The sequence below is a fragment of the Hylaeus volcanicus genome, chromosome 3 (genome assembly GCF_026283585.1).
Source record: "Hylaeus volcanicus isolate JK05 chromosome 3, UHH_iyHylVolc1.0_haploid, whole genome shotgun sequence".
Lineage (NCBI taxonomy): Eukaryota > Metazoa > Arthropoda > Insecta > Hymenoptera > Colletidae > Hylaeus > Hylaeus volcanicus.
Genome location: NC_071978.1, coordinates 6,249,325 through 6,263,151, shown reverse-complemented (window position 1 = coordinate 6,263,151; position 13,827 = coordinate 6,249,325). Strand labels below are relative to the sequence as shown.

Sequence of the window (13,827 nt, the reverse complement as noted above, 5' to 3'; positions counted from 1 at the left end):
CTTCAATATAGAAAATGCGATCACACAGTACTGAAGATAATCCAAATTCAGGGATGACTTACATTTGTTTTATCAAGTATATTTAGAGGAATCGTGTGGATTTCGACTCAATTGTCGATAATGACTTAGTAAGTTGCTCCCAGCAGAAATAACGTCGAATATTTAAAGGTACGAATTGGTAGAAGTGGAAAAGGCTTAAGGGTTTTGGACGGTTTAACAAGTTCGAGGTTCTGATTCGCGGTGCGTTCATAATTAATGCGATTCCTCGAACAAAACTGGAGGGATTATAGCGAAGGGTATGAGGCAAGACTGAAGCTTTTCGGTTGTTTAACGCATTGGTATTCGGACAGGGTTCTCGTCTAATGCCCTGCTTTTGTCTCAACAGGGTGAATGGGAAGGACAGACGATTTTCTTCAAGAAGAACGTAATGGGAAGACCGGATCAGTCCTTTCGTCTTCCTTTTTTTATCCCCCATTCGAGCAGAAAGTCTTTCAGGAAGGAGTTTCACGATTGTGAAGGGTGAAACAAGACGAAGTGCGATTTATTTTGTCGTTCGAATGTCTCGAGAAACTTTCTATAATAAAAAATAGCAACCACAATTTTCGTACATATTCAATCTTTTTTCCATTTTTCTCACCTGTTTTCTTTTTTTTTTTTCATTAATCCGTGCTTAGAATATTACTTCGATAATTTTTTATTCGATTTACATATTTCATCTGACCACTGTATACAAAGATAAGAGGTGTAATGTAAGCTGTGACTTTTTTAATATTCAGCTTTTATAATATTCTGCGGAAGAAAATTACGACACATTGACATTTCATAAAATTACATATTTTCCCGGATAATTTCCCGTCCATTAGACTTTCTCGAATATTGAACGAGGTGAAGGCCTGAGGGTAGCTGAGTATGTTTTTACTACTTTTTACGGAAACGTGAACGTCACAGGAAAGTTATTGTAACCATGTACGATTCCATATTTCTTCATTGCTCTGCAAACAGAATTTATAGCGGGTTCTTTTAAATTCACAGAACGTAGCCCACACCGAGCAAATTTTCCAGCTATCTCGAAAAATATCTTTACGTTTCTACCTTTCCTGAACTTACACATAGGGTGTCCAAGGGTTGGTTATCTTTAACATATTTCTTATAGCAAGGAAAAATGACCGAAAGAAGACGTGATTATTTGAGAACGTCAAACATTACGATGAAAGAACACTTTATCTAACGCCTTATCTTTTGAGATTTTAAGGTAAAATTCAAGAGATATATGATCATATGTAACCCAACGCAATTTAACCACATTTTATATATCGATTCTTAAATAATCTTAAATAACAATGTCTCCTATTTTGCTGATAGAACATTGTTTTTCTAACATGTATATAATGTAAAAATAAAAATAAAATATACATAAACAACGTCTTTTCTGAAATTGTATTTTATCAACAAAATTAGGCTATATATATAATGTGATCTAGTCAGCTCTCTGCATACCATACACACTGCACAGGTTTACTCTGGACAAATTAACCTATCCACTGCACGGTTATGCGTTTGATTGACATGGGTTCAGATTGAAAAAAATTTCCAGAAGTCAAGCAAACACTCGAGTGAAAAGTCCGCAGTTTTCCAGCGTAGAAATATTCTCAAACAAAGCCAGAGGAATTTCTTGATTCTTCGTTTCGTTCGAACAAAGCCTCGGGTGCTTTTTCGTCTCGGCTCATTCATTACAGTTAAATCCAAAGTGTCCACTTTCCTCTAGGATGAACATACCGTGATATTCAGAGGGCATCCAGGCAACGGTCTGCTCACCAGTTCGCCATAAAACAACCCCCTCTCTCTACTTTTATACAAGTTCCTTTCGAGATATAGCACGTTTCCTGCCCTGCCACTCGTGTCCGAGCTTTTCCTCCTTCCTTCGTCGTTTTTATTCCCATGACACGGCAGCCAGTTAGGCACTATACAACTTCCCCGTATTTATGAGGGATCCTCCGTCGCAGGAAACAAGGTATACACCGCCAATTTCCACCGATCTTTCCGTTTCGACCGCCCCCTACGCTCGTGTTCTCCGTCCCAATTTTTCTGCCCCATAGATTTTAACGAGGAGCTTTCGTTGGAAATGATCGTTCTTTATTGATAACAGGAGCACTTCGAACGGCGTTTTTATTCGCCTCCTCGGTCACCGCGTGTACCTTTTTGTTCGGTCTTTTCGTTACACGCTGTAGGGATGGTTATGCGCGCCGTAGAGAAAAAGTTAATGAAGTTTTCTGTAATCTGCAGTTACGCCTCCGATTCGTTCGTTATTTCTTCGACAAAGAGTGGGGCGGTATCGCAAGGTATGAAATATCTCAGTCGATACAGTGCTTTGAATGAAGAGAGGGTTTTTTAAGGTTATTGTCTTTGGGAAATGTATGATTTTGGTTCTTTTCAAGCATCGATGGCTTTCGTTGATTAATTTTTTACCAGAAATTTACTCTTGAAAATTTATAAAAAATTTCCTGTAATTTTTACTGTGATATATCACATGGCTCAGAGTTTCTAATGTTAATAAACTATACATAGATATAAATTTTTATTATAGGAATAACAAAATCAATTCCAAAAGTGAGGCAACAATGAAAATAAATCTGGATAGGATTTGTGAGTTTGGAGAGGTTAACAAATAAAATACTACTACTAATGTGAATTACCTAATCTTCAATAGTCACGATACAAAATTTTAACTCCATAGAAGTTATCACGAATTTTATTCCGACAGTCAACGTCTTAAAGCAAAGCATTCAAGGCCGAAGAAGAAAGAATACCTTCCGGGCACGGACTAACGATCGCCAAGAGAAAATTAATAAACTCCTCCCCATTGTTATTCAGCGCGTTTCCACCATTCGATCGAAAGGAAAACAGTCGTTGAATATTAATCGATTAAAGAAATGAGAAAATTACCGCAGCGCGAAGCAGCTGCCGCTCGCTTAGAAAACAGTACCCTTAACACGCATCGGGGCGTAATTAAGAATCGAATGGAAGAGTCGGGCGATTGTTAACCATCGCCCCGACAGAAATTAAAACAGTCCCTCGCTCGCGGGAATCGATAAAATTTCCAAGTGATTAAGACTCTCCGCGGTCCCCCTTTAATTAAATAGTACGCGCGGGCGAGCCGTTGAATTATCGCCGAAGAAAAACGGAGGGGGGAAAGAGACGGGAAGTCGCGATACACCTGCTGTTCGGCCGCTACAATCGCCCTGTGTTTCATTATTTTCCAGGTGCCGCAGCCGCATCCCGCGTCTACGTGGACGCATTGTCTCGATTAGCACGCCAGGCGCAACTGGGGACGTGGGGTGGTTCCAAGGATGTCGGTAAGTTCAGCAATTTTCTTATTATCGCGCCGCGGAACTTCCTCCCGTTGCTTCTTTGTGTCCCTCGGGACATGAAGACGAGGAAATTCTACTTCGAGATGGGATCACCTTGACGGAGTTTCAAAGACTGAACTCTGGTTCCATTCTTGTAACTTAGTTCGTTTGAAAATAAAGTATCGACATTTTCAGGTATCAAGTAAAGGTTGGGATCCTAGTGTTGTTTTTTTATAGGTTCACCAGTAGAAAAAAATAAAGAATAAACATTTTAATATCTTACAAGGTTAGAGTTTTGCAAGAGATTTAAATATAAGGACAAATTGAATTGGAAAACAACAGAGGGCCAATTTTTCCAATATCACCTTCTGACACCTTCGCACTTAAAGATTACCAAAATCGATAAGGTCGTTCACACGGTAAGCAATCGCTATCCCATTAGCCCTCCTCCCATGCATAGCAAAACGTTCCCTAACACCCTCTCTTCGTTTCTCAGCGTTCCCTCTCGACCCCTCACACGTGATCGCTGCCCATCACGATAATTACGGTGTATTAATTAAAATTTGTCATGTAATTATCGAGGAACAAACTGGGAACCGGTCGATTCTTAAACGGCCGTCCGTGTGTTAATTAATTAGCGTAGCGCGCATCATTAGACGCGCGAATAAATCGTCGCCTCGGGCGGAAAATTTGTTTTCTATTCGTCGACGTCCCGATAAATTTTGATAGAATTTTTTTTTAATATCGTTCCCGGCCACGAATCGAGCCGCAACTTTGTCTTCGTTTCCGATGCGTCTCTTAATTATCAGATCGGCCACGTCGCGTGTAATTATTTCAATTAGGCGCGCGAAACGCCGCGATCCTTATATTGATCGTAAATTGATGGCGAACGCAATTAAAATCGACTGGTCGCGATTAAAATATCGTCGCGGTGAGTTTTTAATTGGGCGAGGTAATTTTAGTAGCCACTGGAGCCTCGTGACGGCAATAATTTCGAAGGTAATGGATATTGGGGGAGGAAGGAGGCTTCGGTCGAGTAATTTTCGGATCCTCGCAGTTTTAAAAAGAACAAAGGTGGCAAAGATTCAGCTTTGAAGTGTAAAAATTTTTGAATTTGTTGATTTTTGAAATTAATTGCTATTCAGAAGGCATAGCAGAGATTTTATTCTTTAGATATGGTGTGGTTTATATGAATTATCTCAAAATTTGTTTATTTTTATTTGAATAGTATTTAAGTGAGTGATTTACTACATTGAATAAGAAAGAATTATTGTTAGTTTAATATTCTCAGATTTTTCTTAAAATAAAACTGTTTAATATAAACAAAACACTATTATCGAGTCTGACATTAATTAAAATCATGTTGTTGCGCTTTAGTCCATGTTTGGCATACCCTCGAGAATGGATCCAAACTAGAGGGCGACCAGGTAGACTCCGTCCGTCTGGTCACGGTCCTCAAAAATCCCCTGAAACACCCCGAATACCCTCGCGCAATTCAATCAAATTAAACTGGCCACTCGACTCTGTGGAGTCTTCGTTAAACAGGCGACTTTATGACAGCCAATCGGCTATCCGCTTTTAAGCAAATTCCGAATCCATCGAAGGGGAACGCACTCGTCTTTCCCCACCCTCTAAAATAAATTACCAGCCTCGCCCAGCCAGTTAGCTTACAAAGGATACCAGAGTCTCGCATCTTTTTCATCACATTCCGCCTCGGACGAAGTTTGACCTGTCGGTGCGAGGATACGTCGAACGGAAGAGAGCATTCTCGTGGCTTCCAAAGCCAATAATGGCTCGCTGGCTCTATCGTCTCTCTTTTTTTCAGGCTGTCTTACGCCATGGAACGGTGGCCAGTAGGGGTTGGGAAAGGGGTAGGGAAAAGTTGCTAACAGGATCATTGCAGCGTGATAAGTGTACGTATTAAGTCCGGGTCGGTAACCCCCCGTGGCCGAGCTTGCAAGTTCTATAACAAGAAAGGAACACCGGGACGATGGCGGGGGTCTTAGAAAGCCTGGCCAAGTGCGACGGAAGTTTTATTTGTTTTTCAAGCGGAACGAGAGAAATCCCCGTTCGATTCGGAACGAATCGCGCGTACCTCGACTCGGGGTATGTTTCTCGCGAGGACTTCACGCGCTTCAGACGGAATGTTTAGTCGGGCAATTTTCCTCCTCTTTTCTCGACGTTCCCTCTTGTTCCTGCACCCTAGATGGGAGGGTGGGGAATCAACGTAGCCAGGGCGCATCTCGGACTTTTTCTTAGTTCGATTGCTGTTGCGTGCATAATATGCTAGGGGAAGAATGTACTTGTGTTGTTCAGTTCTTTATGAAGATATAGAGACTGGATATTTATTTTTAAGAATTATACAAAGAATAAAGATGTACTACTTATCGCAATTTGTTAATTTTATTGAATGTAAAATAGCATTTTGACTTTTCTCTGGCACCTAAAATGATTAGGAGAAGTTTTCTGGCGCTTCAGGTAGGAATGCGTGGATAGGGGAGTAATTAAACGAGGGGATCTCACAGGCACCACGTTATTTTGAAAGATAATACAAAACGAGTTTTCGAACATGCCTACACTGCACCGCCGCCACTTGGATGGTGGCCGAAGTTAACTGCAATCGGAGGTTGGACAGAATATCCAAGCCTTGGATATAGCTTCCGTTAACTGCATACGAGACGCCCTGGGGTACCTTCCAATTTAAACTCCGCCCTGTGAGCTGCCTCGAAATAGGGTTACCGTATTATTATTTGTCGTTCCAAGCGCTTTCGGGTAAGAATAAAGCGGATAAATTATTGTTCCTGCCAGGTTCGTTTCTATTTCCCGGCACACGGACGTGTAATTAGTTTATTCCCTCGGTGAGGTGTCCTCCTTTCTAACTGTTCACCTAAATTCTCATTTTTCTATTCCCCATCTTCCAGTTAGGTGTTCCGTAACTACTACAGGAACATTAATTAAGGAACTGTGCGTAATTGGATTCTAACTTTGACATGCATTTCTTTTTGTTTGGATTTCGATTAGATTTGTTTCAGACTTGTCAAAACATTAAAAAATTATATTCATCTACATTACAAAGAATATTATTATTAACGTAGGAGGAGCAATTATGATTTCGACTTTAGTTATTTGTGTGTTAAACTTTCTCAATAATTGTTACTCTTCCGAATTCCGATACGAGTAGAGATATATCAGAATTTTAAAGGACATCTTATTCGAAGCGATAGAGTAATTTCGATTCAACCTTTGTTAAGTGAGATATTCTAATGGCGAGCATCGAAGTTTTATGTCTGGAAGGGTCGAAGGAAATTCCTGGAAAATTGACTCTCATCAGGAAAGTGTTACACTTGGAAGACACTCGGAGCTTCTTACAACAATCGATGGGTAGCGGACTGGAATATCTTATTACCTCCATTCGGCCGTTTGGCAGTTTTCCAGTGTACGCCAATTTGCACTCGTTAAAGAGACGCCTTCGAAACTTCCCGCGCAGCCGATGTTGACTAAACGTTCTCCCCTTTGCAGAACTCAATTTTCATTACGAACACGTAATTCCAATGCTAGAATTTAGCATATCCAATCTTATTATTTTATTTAGGGCTTAAGTATTCCTGACGTTCACCTCTTAGGTCGACGCCTTTAATTCTCTTAACTTTCTAAGAACAATAAGTGGAATGAATTAATTCATTATATATTATACGTGCTTGTCCTGGATTAATTGATCTATGTTGGATTATTTACGTATTTCATCAAATATCATGTATATGCATATTAAAGTGAGGCTCTCTTCACGTAAGCAATTTACAGGTATTTCTACAATTAATTAATTCGTCTTGAATTATCTATATACTTTGTCAAATATTAGTTGCATTCTTTTTCAGTAACCCGTTCATCCACAAAGAACAAATATTCTAATCAACAAACATCGTATCACAATATCCGTTCCGTTATTTATTAAAGTGTGTAACCATATACAATAGTGATTAGACTAAAAGTTATTCTTAATTAATATTTCCATTCTTCTTATCATTATTTTGTCTTACATGACTCCTGTATTATTTTAATACTCTATCACAATATCACATGTTAAGGACAGTATCAACTTGAACTGTCTCTACCCCGATAACAAAAGGCTTCCATCCCTTATCAAGACCGCCCAACCCTGAGACCCAAAATACACCAGTAAGCTTTCTGAAAATGCTTTCGAGTCGCCTTAAGTGCCCCAGTGTTGACGGTCCCTTGATTAATATTCTGCGGAAACGAAAACATACACCAAGTGGTACTCACATCGTTACCCCGTACTCGTGCTCCAATTATCTCGCGGAAACTTTCTCCGATTGTTATGCTTTTTTCCTTTGTATGCACTGTTTTTGTTTCCCATTGTTCGGCGAAGCCCTTCGAAGCTAACAGTTATCCAGCGTTTCGCAGAGGTATTGTCGATCGAGTAATACAAACTTTCGAAACGCGGCAACTCGATTTCCGGAAAGCGTATCGGGGTAATAATTACAAACATTATAGGTTCTCCACTACGTTCAATCTCGACGTGGTATATTTTCGAGGCACGGTCTTTTCGGATGAAAAATACAATAACGATATCGACAATGCGGGCGATTGGATTTACTAATTGGCTGCGAAATTAACGTTTAATTAATTCCTTCTGTTTGTTATTTGCCCCCCGCCCCCTGCGAGAATAACGATATTAATATGCATATTGAATGTAGAAACGCGATGAATACTGCACTCCGAAACTTTCTGGTTTTCAGAAACACATTTTTCATTAATTTAATCGGTCACGAGTCTTGCAGTTCGCTATCGTTAGCATAGTATTTATTCATTTTATTGGAAACATGTCCTTTTTATATTTTATATTTTGTATATTTAAATATTTGTTCATACCTTTGAACATTAAGTTTAATAGTGATTTCAGGAGGTATTGCTATCTTGTAATACAATTTCAAAATCACAAGTAATCCTTTGAATTTATTTTTAGTTTCACATTGAGCGTCAGACTTTACCCTTAATTTAGAATTATAATCGAATATCGAAGTTTCTGAGCGACAACACTTATTTTAAAGATTTTATTTTCTTTCAACTGTTTTTACTGAATGCATTAACACATTTATCGTTAACACACGAGACGTCAGTGTTTGGTCTGATTTTAAAGTAACTTTCAAAAAAGAAAAAACCTGTACTGCGTTAATCGAAGCGCAAGACGGGGATATTTGTCCGAATTGAGTCGAGTGCTTTTCAGGGAAGTTTCATTAAGACTCTGTGAAACTTTTCGTTGTATTTCAAATGATCGAAACTTTCGTTTGAGAGCATTCGACCTCGCATTGATTACTTTCCGGAGTTGATTAATCGGATGTTAGGAGTTACGTTCGACAACCATTGGTAACATCCTCGAGGGCCGGGAGACACCGGTTTCAGCCTGCGTCGAGAGTTTGGCGTCGAGTTCCGTTTCCTGAATAGGGCAGGGATTGCCTTTGCCATTGGGACCGAACCTTTCGAACTTGCTCGCCGAGGAATCCGGTGACTCCGGTTTAAATCGACGGACTTTTGTCAACTACGAAACGACACACGCCTGGCGTAGACACACGAACTCGTTCAATTTGGACACGTTCCTCCAGTTCCCGGACTCGTCGGAACTAAATTAAACTTTTAATTATTCCAGTGGTCATGGGAGGGGAAACGAATCACAACTCTTTCCATCGACGTTCCGCGACATGTTCTTGACCTAACTGCGACGTTTTACTTAATTTTTTCCAGACAAAGCAGTTCCTTAAGCAACCCTTAGATATTTTGAGTAAAAAAAGAATGTTCTTTGACTACCTTGAAAAGTGGAGCTTGAAATAATACTTCATCTTCAAAGGAAAAGTATATTTATAACATTCGAAATTTTCTATGAAGAAATGTCCCTCAAGGAGTAATAAATATACGAGTGCAAGTTTCGACGCAAATTAATTTTTCAAACTGGTGGGAATCGATCGATGCACACTCGAAGAAGAAATATTGAACAGACAAGCTGTATCCGATAAGGAGACCCCGCGATAGGGCATATTTACCAATTCGAAGTAAACCGAATGGTGAAAGCCTGGTGACATTGTTCCCTGTTTACCATAAAATTAGCATCCACGATTCTTGTCGTTGACCATAACACTCATAGTTGAAATTCAATTACATAGACGGGTAACCGATCCGCGGAATCGAACTTAATGCATTTTACTAGTGTCGTCAAGGGCGGATCTTTGTAAAACTTTCATCGTCAAGATTTAATTGACGCTTCAAGGGACTTGATGAGCTTCCAAGAAACTTCATTTAAAAGTTTAATATCAGTCCCTGTCTCAGTCTATTCTTCTTAATAAAAGTGGTCTCCTGGTTTGTTCTTGGTCTTACATAATTCCTGACTCCAACATTTGTGAGATTTTTTAGTCAGTGTCGTTTAGTAGCATAACGTATTTCTCAAAGGTGGATTATGTTAGGTCCAAACTTTGGAAATTTAATATTTTTAATGAGAATGGAATTACAATATTAATAAAATACTTGAAATATTTAGTCAAGATTTAAAGAATATGTAGTTGACATGGTTTGCATGACCTAATATATTAAAAAAATGAAATCATATTTAATTTATTTCCTCTGTGAAGATAAAAATGTCAAACTTACAATATGAAATTGATATCACCAGAATTGTATTATGATATACATTATTTTGTCCAAGTAATTTATCTACAATTTAACAATTTTTGGAGGGTAGTCTCGATCTGATATCCTAAATTTACCTTACTTACAATCAGTTTCTCACCGATCCCCCAATCGGAGGTCAGATTCTGACAGTAAGTATTTTCTAAAGTATTTTACACTCCCGGAGGGAAGCCACGATTTCCATAAGTAAATCGACAAATGCAAATACCACGGATTTGGGGGACCCTATCCTGAGTTCGTTTGCAGATAGCCCCACAAATGGAAGGTTAAACGTGGACTAGAAACCGGACCGATTGTGAGCTTTTCGTTAAATCAAATTGCTATAACGCGTCGTTCGATTTCGTGGCACTTCAAACTCGGGTATTGGGGCGTGTGCACTGTGGCTTTCAGTCGATGTCGATCACTTGAATCTGTAATTCAGCTGACACGGCTCGTTCGGGGAAGATTTTCTGAGCTCGGCACACTTTAATAACGCAGTGATCATCACTTACTGGCTGGAGTTAATTATGCTGCCGCGGAGAGAAACAATTTCGAGCAATTCGCGTTACATTTCAACAAATTTGAATCATCCTCGTATTATTACATACATATCCGTATAGAAACAAATTATTTTCCTTTCCACAGTTTTTTAAATTCCACGTAAAATTCATCGAAAATGATAATTGACCCAGGAATCAGGTCCGCGTCACAAGTCCAGTTGATTTGACATTACTATCACGACTGAGAAATGAACAAAGGAGGCCGAGGAATCGAATGGAGAACGTTGAATCGTATAGCAACGCGGAAATCCGTCAATGCGACGAAAACGATTAGGAGGGATTAATGTTTCCCTTAGTGGGCCACTCGATTCAATCAGTGCACCACTACCGAGTTGTCCTCGTCAGTGAGATTTAGCGATGCGCAACGCAGTCCGGTATCCACCGTTTGATCTGATAATCCTTTCTAATTCTAACCCTGAGTCAGCGCTCGAATTTCCTGCCGGAGTGGTCTCTTCTTGGGGCTTCGCTCGAGCTCAGCGGGCGGTGCGTGCAGGAGATTGGAAAGTCGTGTTCGACAGATTGATCGATAAGTCGGCGATCGGGTGCCCACCCTTCTTTGAATACCATCCTCCTGACCTCGATTAAGGGAGCGGTCTACCGCCGATACCTGGCCTTTTATCGCGTTCCTTGAAGGACAGCTTCGGTGACACGACTCCATTTGAATCGAAGAAGGAATCACCGGTTACTTTATTACTCAACTTTTGTGGCAATCGTGATTCGAGATGAGAACTCTACTTTCTAAAACAATGAAAATGATTCTTCTGAATTTCATTCAGGAAATTTTACAGAAGGATTCAACCTTTCTTGATTAAAATTATGTGTAAATATTAATTAGTGTATTATCTTGCAAGTAGCTTAAAAAGTCACAGAAGTGTGTATCACGTGTTAGTACTGCGCGAAAACAAGCATATAAAACTGATAAACTATTCTGTGTGAGATCCACGTTGAAATTCGTACGAAACTCGTACGTTTTTCCAGTCGCATGGAAATCCGTTATCAAACAGGTCAGGGTTTTTCCATAATTCACCCCGGGACGAGCATACGTCTAGGCGTAAATCCAGGGAAACGTCTTACGCGCGGTTACCATAACATAACGCATTCGGGAACGCGTGTAGCAAGCACGGCCGATGATAGTGGGGAAAATTCGTTTTCCCCTACCCCTTCTTCCACCTTCCAGCCGGGTGCCGGGCGTGAAACGAAAATTCGATGCTCACGATGTTAGCGCAGGGTGGCGCCCCGAAATGAAAGCGTGATAGCGAAATTGGCAATATCGCGACTTTTCCCTCCCATTTCTCTCGCTCTTCCTTAGAATCGATCGCGAATCCCTCCTTTTCAGTGGTGGCAAATTTTCTTCCGTTGGAAAATCCGTCCTGCCCACCCTTTCAAACGCGTAACGAGATTGTCGTCCGAGATTCGATATTAATTCTTAGAACTACAGGAAATTTCCTGTCGTCAGGTGGCAAATTGTCGCTACAATTTCGCGAGAGAGGTTGAGGGGAGACTTTAACTCGGATGTGGAAGATAAGTTGCTGTCGCGTTGCGCGGTATCACGTTGCACACACGCATGTACTATGAAAGTGCAATTGGAATAATGTAGGTAGTTACAGGACACTTTATATTTGGAATAGAGGCTTTGAAATATTAGCATGGCTTTTTAGCATTTATAAACTACTTGTGAATTGAATATACATGTTATATTAAACTTTTCAGATTTTTTTTTCGAAAAATGACAATCCTTCTAAACGTACACAAACTCAGAACAAAATTAATGGAAAACATTATACACAGTAAAATAAATTACTCTACTAGCCAAGACATAGAATATTTTAACATTAAATTAGACAATGAAATATTTAGACAATCGCAGCACTCATTTAACAATACTACTGGAGTGAAGTTAATTTTCTTACTCACCACTGAGAAGTTTCTGTTTGTTCGATGATTGATGTTCTTTTGTTGATTTATCGGTAATGGTTATTTGCGACAAACGAGAAACTCAGTTCGGCGATTATTCGAAAGTTCACGCTGGTCTCGTTTGCTTGCTTCTCTCTACAATTAGTCCAACGCGGGTCGCCGTGTAACAAGGGTACAAACAATCGGCGTACGCTGAGCAATTTCATTAATAGCAAATTATTGAAAATTCGTCCGCTGCGATACGCTTAACGAACTCCCAGAATTTCGCTAAAAATTCGATTGCCTCTCGTACGTCGCGACATGCCAAGGACTCCATGCGCGTTATTAAAGTCAAGGTAAATCAATTGCACACAACATTATGGGCGATTATTTTATTAATTCGTCAATTTTAAATATATCCATCCAATACGTGTACACAAAAAAAATTCTATCAGTTGCTAAATATATTTTCTATAGTCAATTGCAGGAATTACAGTTACACTAAACAATTAAATCTAACGCGTCATTATTTCAATAATTCATGCACCTATTTCCAATGCACACTTTTGATAAGTGTTTACAAGAGGGTTGTAATAGTTAATACATACACAATTTCTGGATTGTTTTATAATAGAAATTAAATTGAATTTCTAGAAATAAATTTGGAATTACTTGTCGAGTACTACAGAGAACGTGCAAGTTTGCAGTAGGCACAAACAACCGTAATCTCGGTGAAGAGAATCAGCAGGCATTGTGTATTGATAGCTGACGGAATCGGCATTGAATGCGAATGGTCTTAATAGGGTAAATCGAAACACAGCCGCGACAATCCGACCAAACCCTTTCGGTTTGGAGAAATAGAATTCGAGACGTGTTTGAGATCACACAATACGCATCACGCAGTCTACTGTTGCGTAGATGAATAATTCGTGTTAACTTCCTGGCGCGTTAATGCGCTGGGCGATGAAGTCAAATATCTCCTTTGTATTCAAGTTCCTCCTTCACCAGTTCCACAACTCTCCAGAAGGCACATTGAAATTATAGTTAATATTCATTAGTAACATAAATTCCTTACAAACTATGTTAAATAATGACAATTAACCCATTACACTCGGATGTCTCTTCCGAGGGAACATCGTACACCCAGGCAAACTTTATTAGCGATTACACAGGATAAACTTATGGATGAAATTTTGTTTTTTGACATAAACATGTTCCTCGATGTCTAAAGATTCATATAAGCTCAAGTATCATTACAGTAAATTATATGCTTTATAAGTTACATTATGTAATACGACATGATTCCTGTTTGGACATTCTGTAACAAAATGGCGCCGAGTGCAAAGTGCTAA

The 13,827-nt window shown here is 39.5% G+C and overlaps 1 protein-coding gene across 1 annotated transcript in view; it reads left to right on the top strand.

Annotated features, from left to right (window-relative positions):
* LOC128873088 (zinc finger CCCH domain-containing protein 13) overlaps nucleotides 1-13,827 on the top strand; it is a 186,186-nt gene that overhangs the window by 109,903 nt on the left and 62,456 nt on the right. The window contains exon 4 of the mRNA XM_054116363.1: nucleotides 3,261-3,353. Coding sequence (XP_053972338.1) covers nucleotides 3,261-3,353 — 93 coding nt within the window. The remainder of the gene's footprint in view (nucleotides 1-3,260; nucleotides 3,354-13,827) is intronic.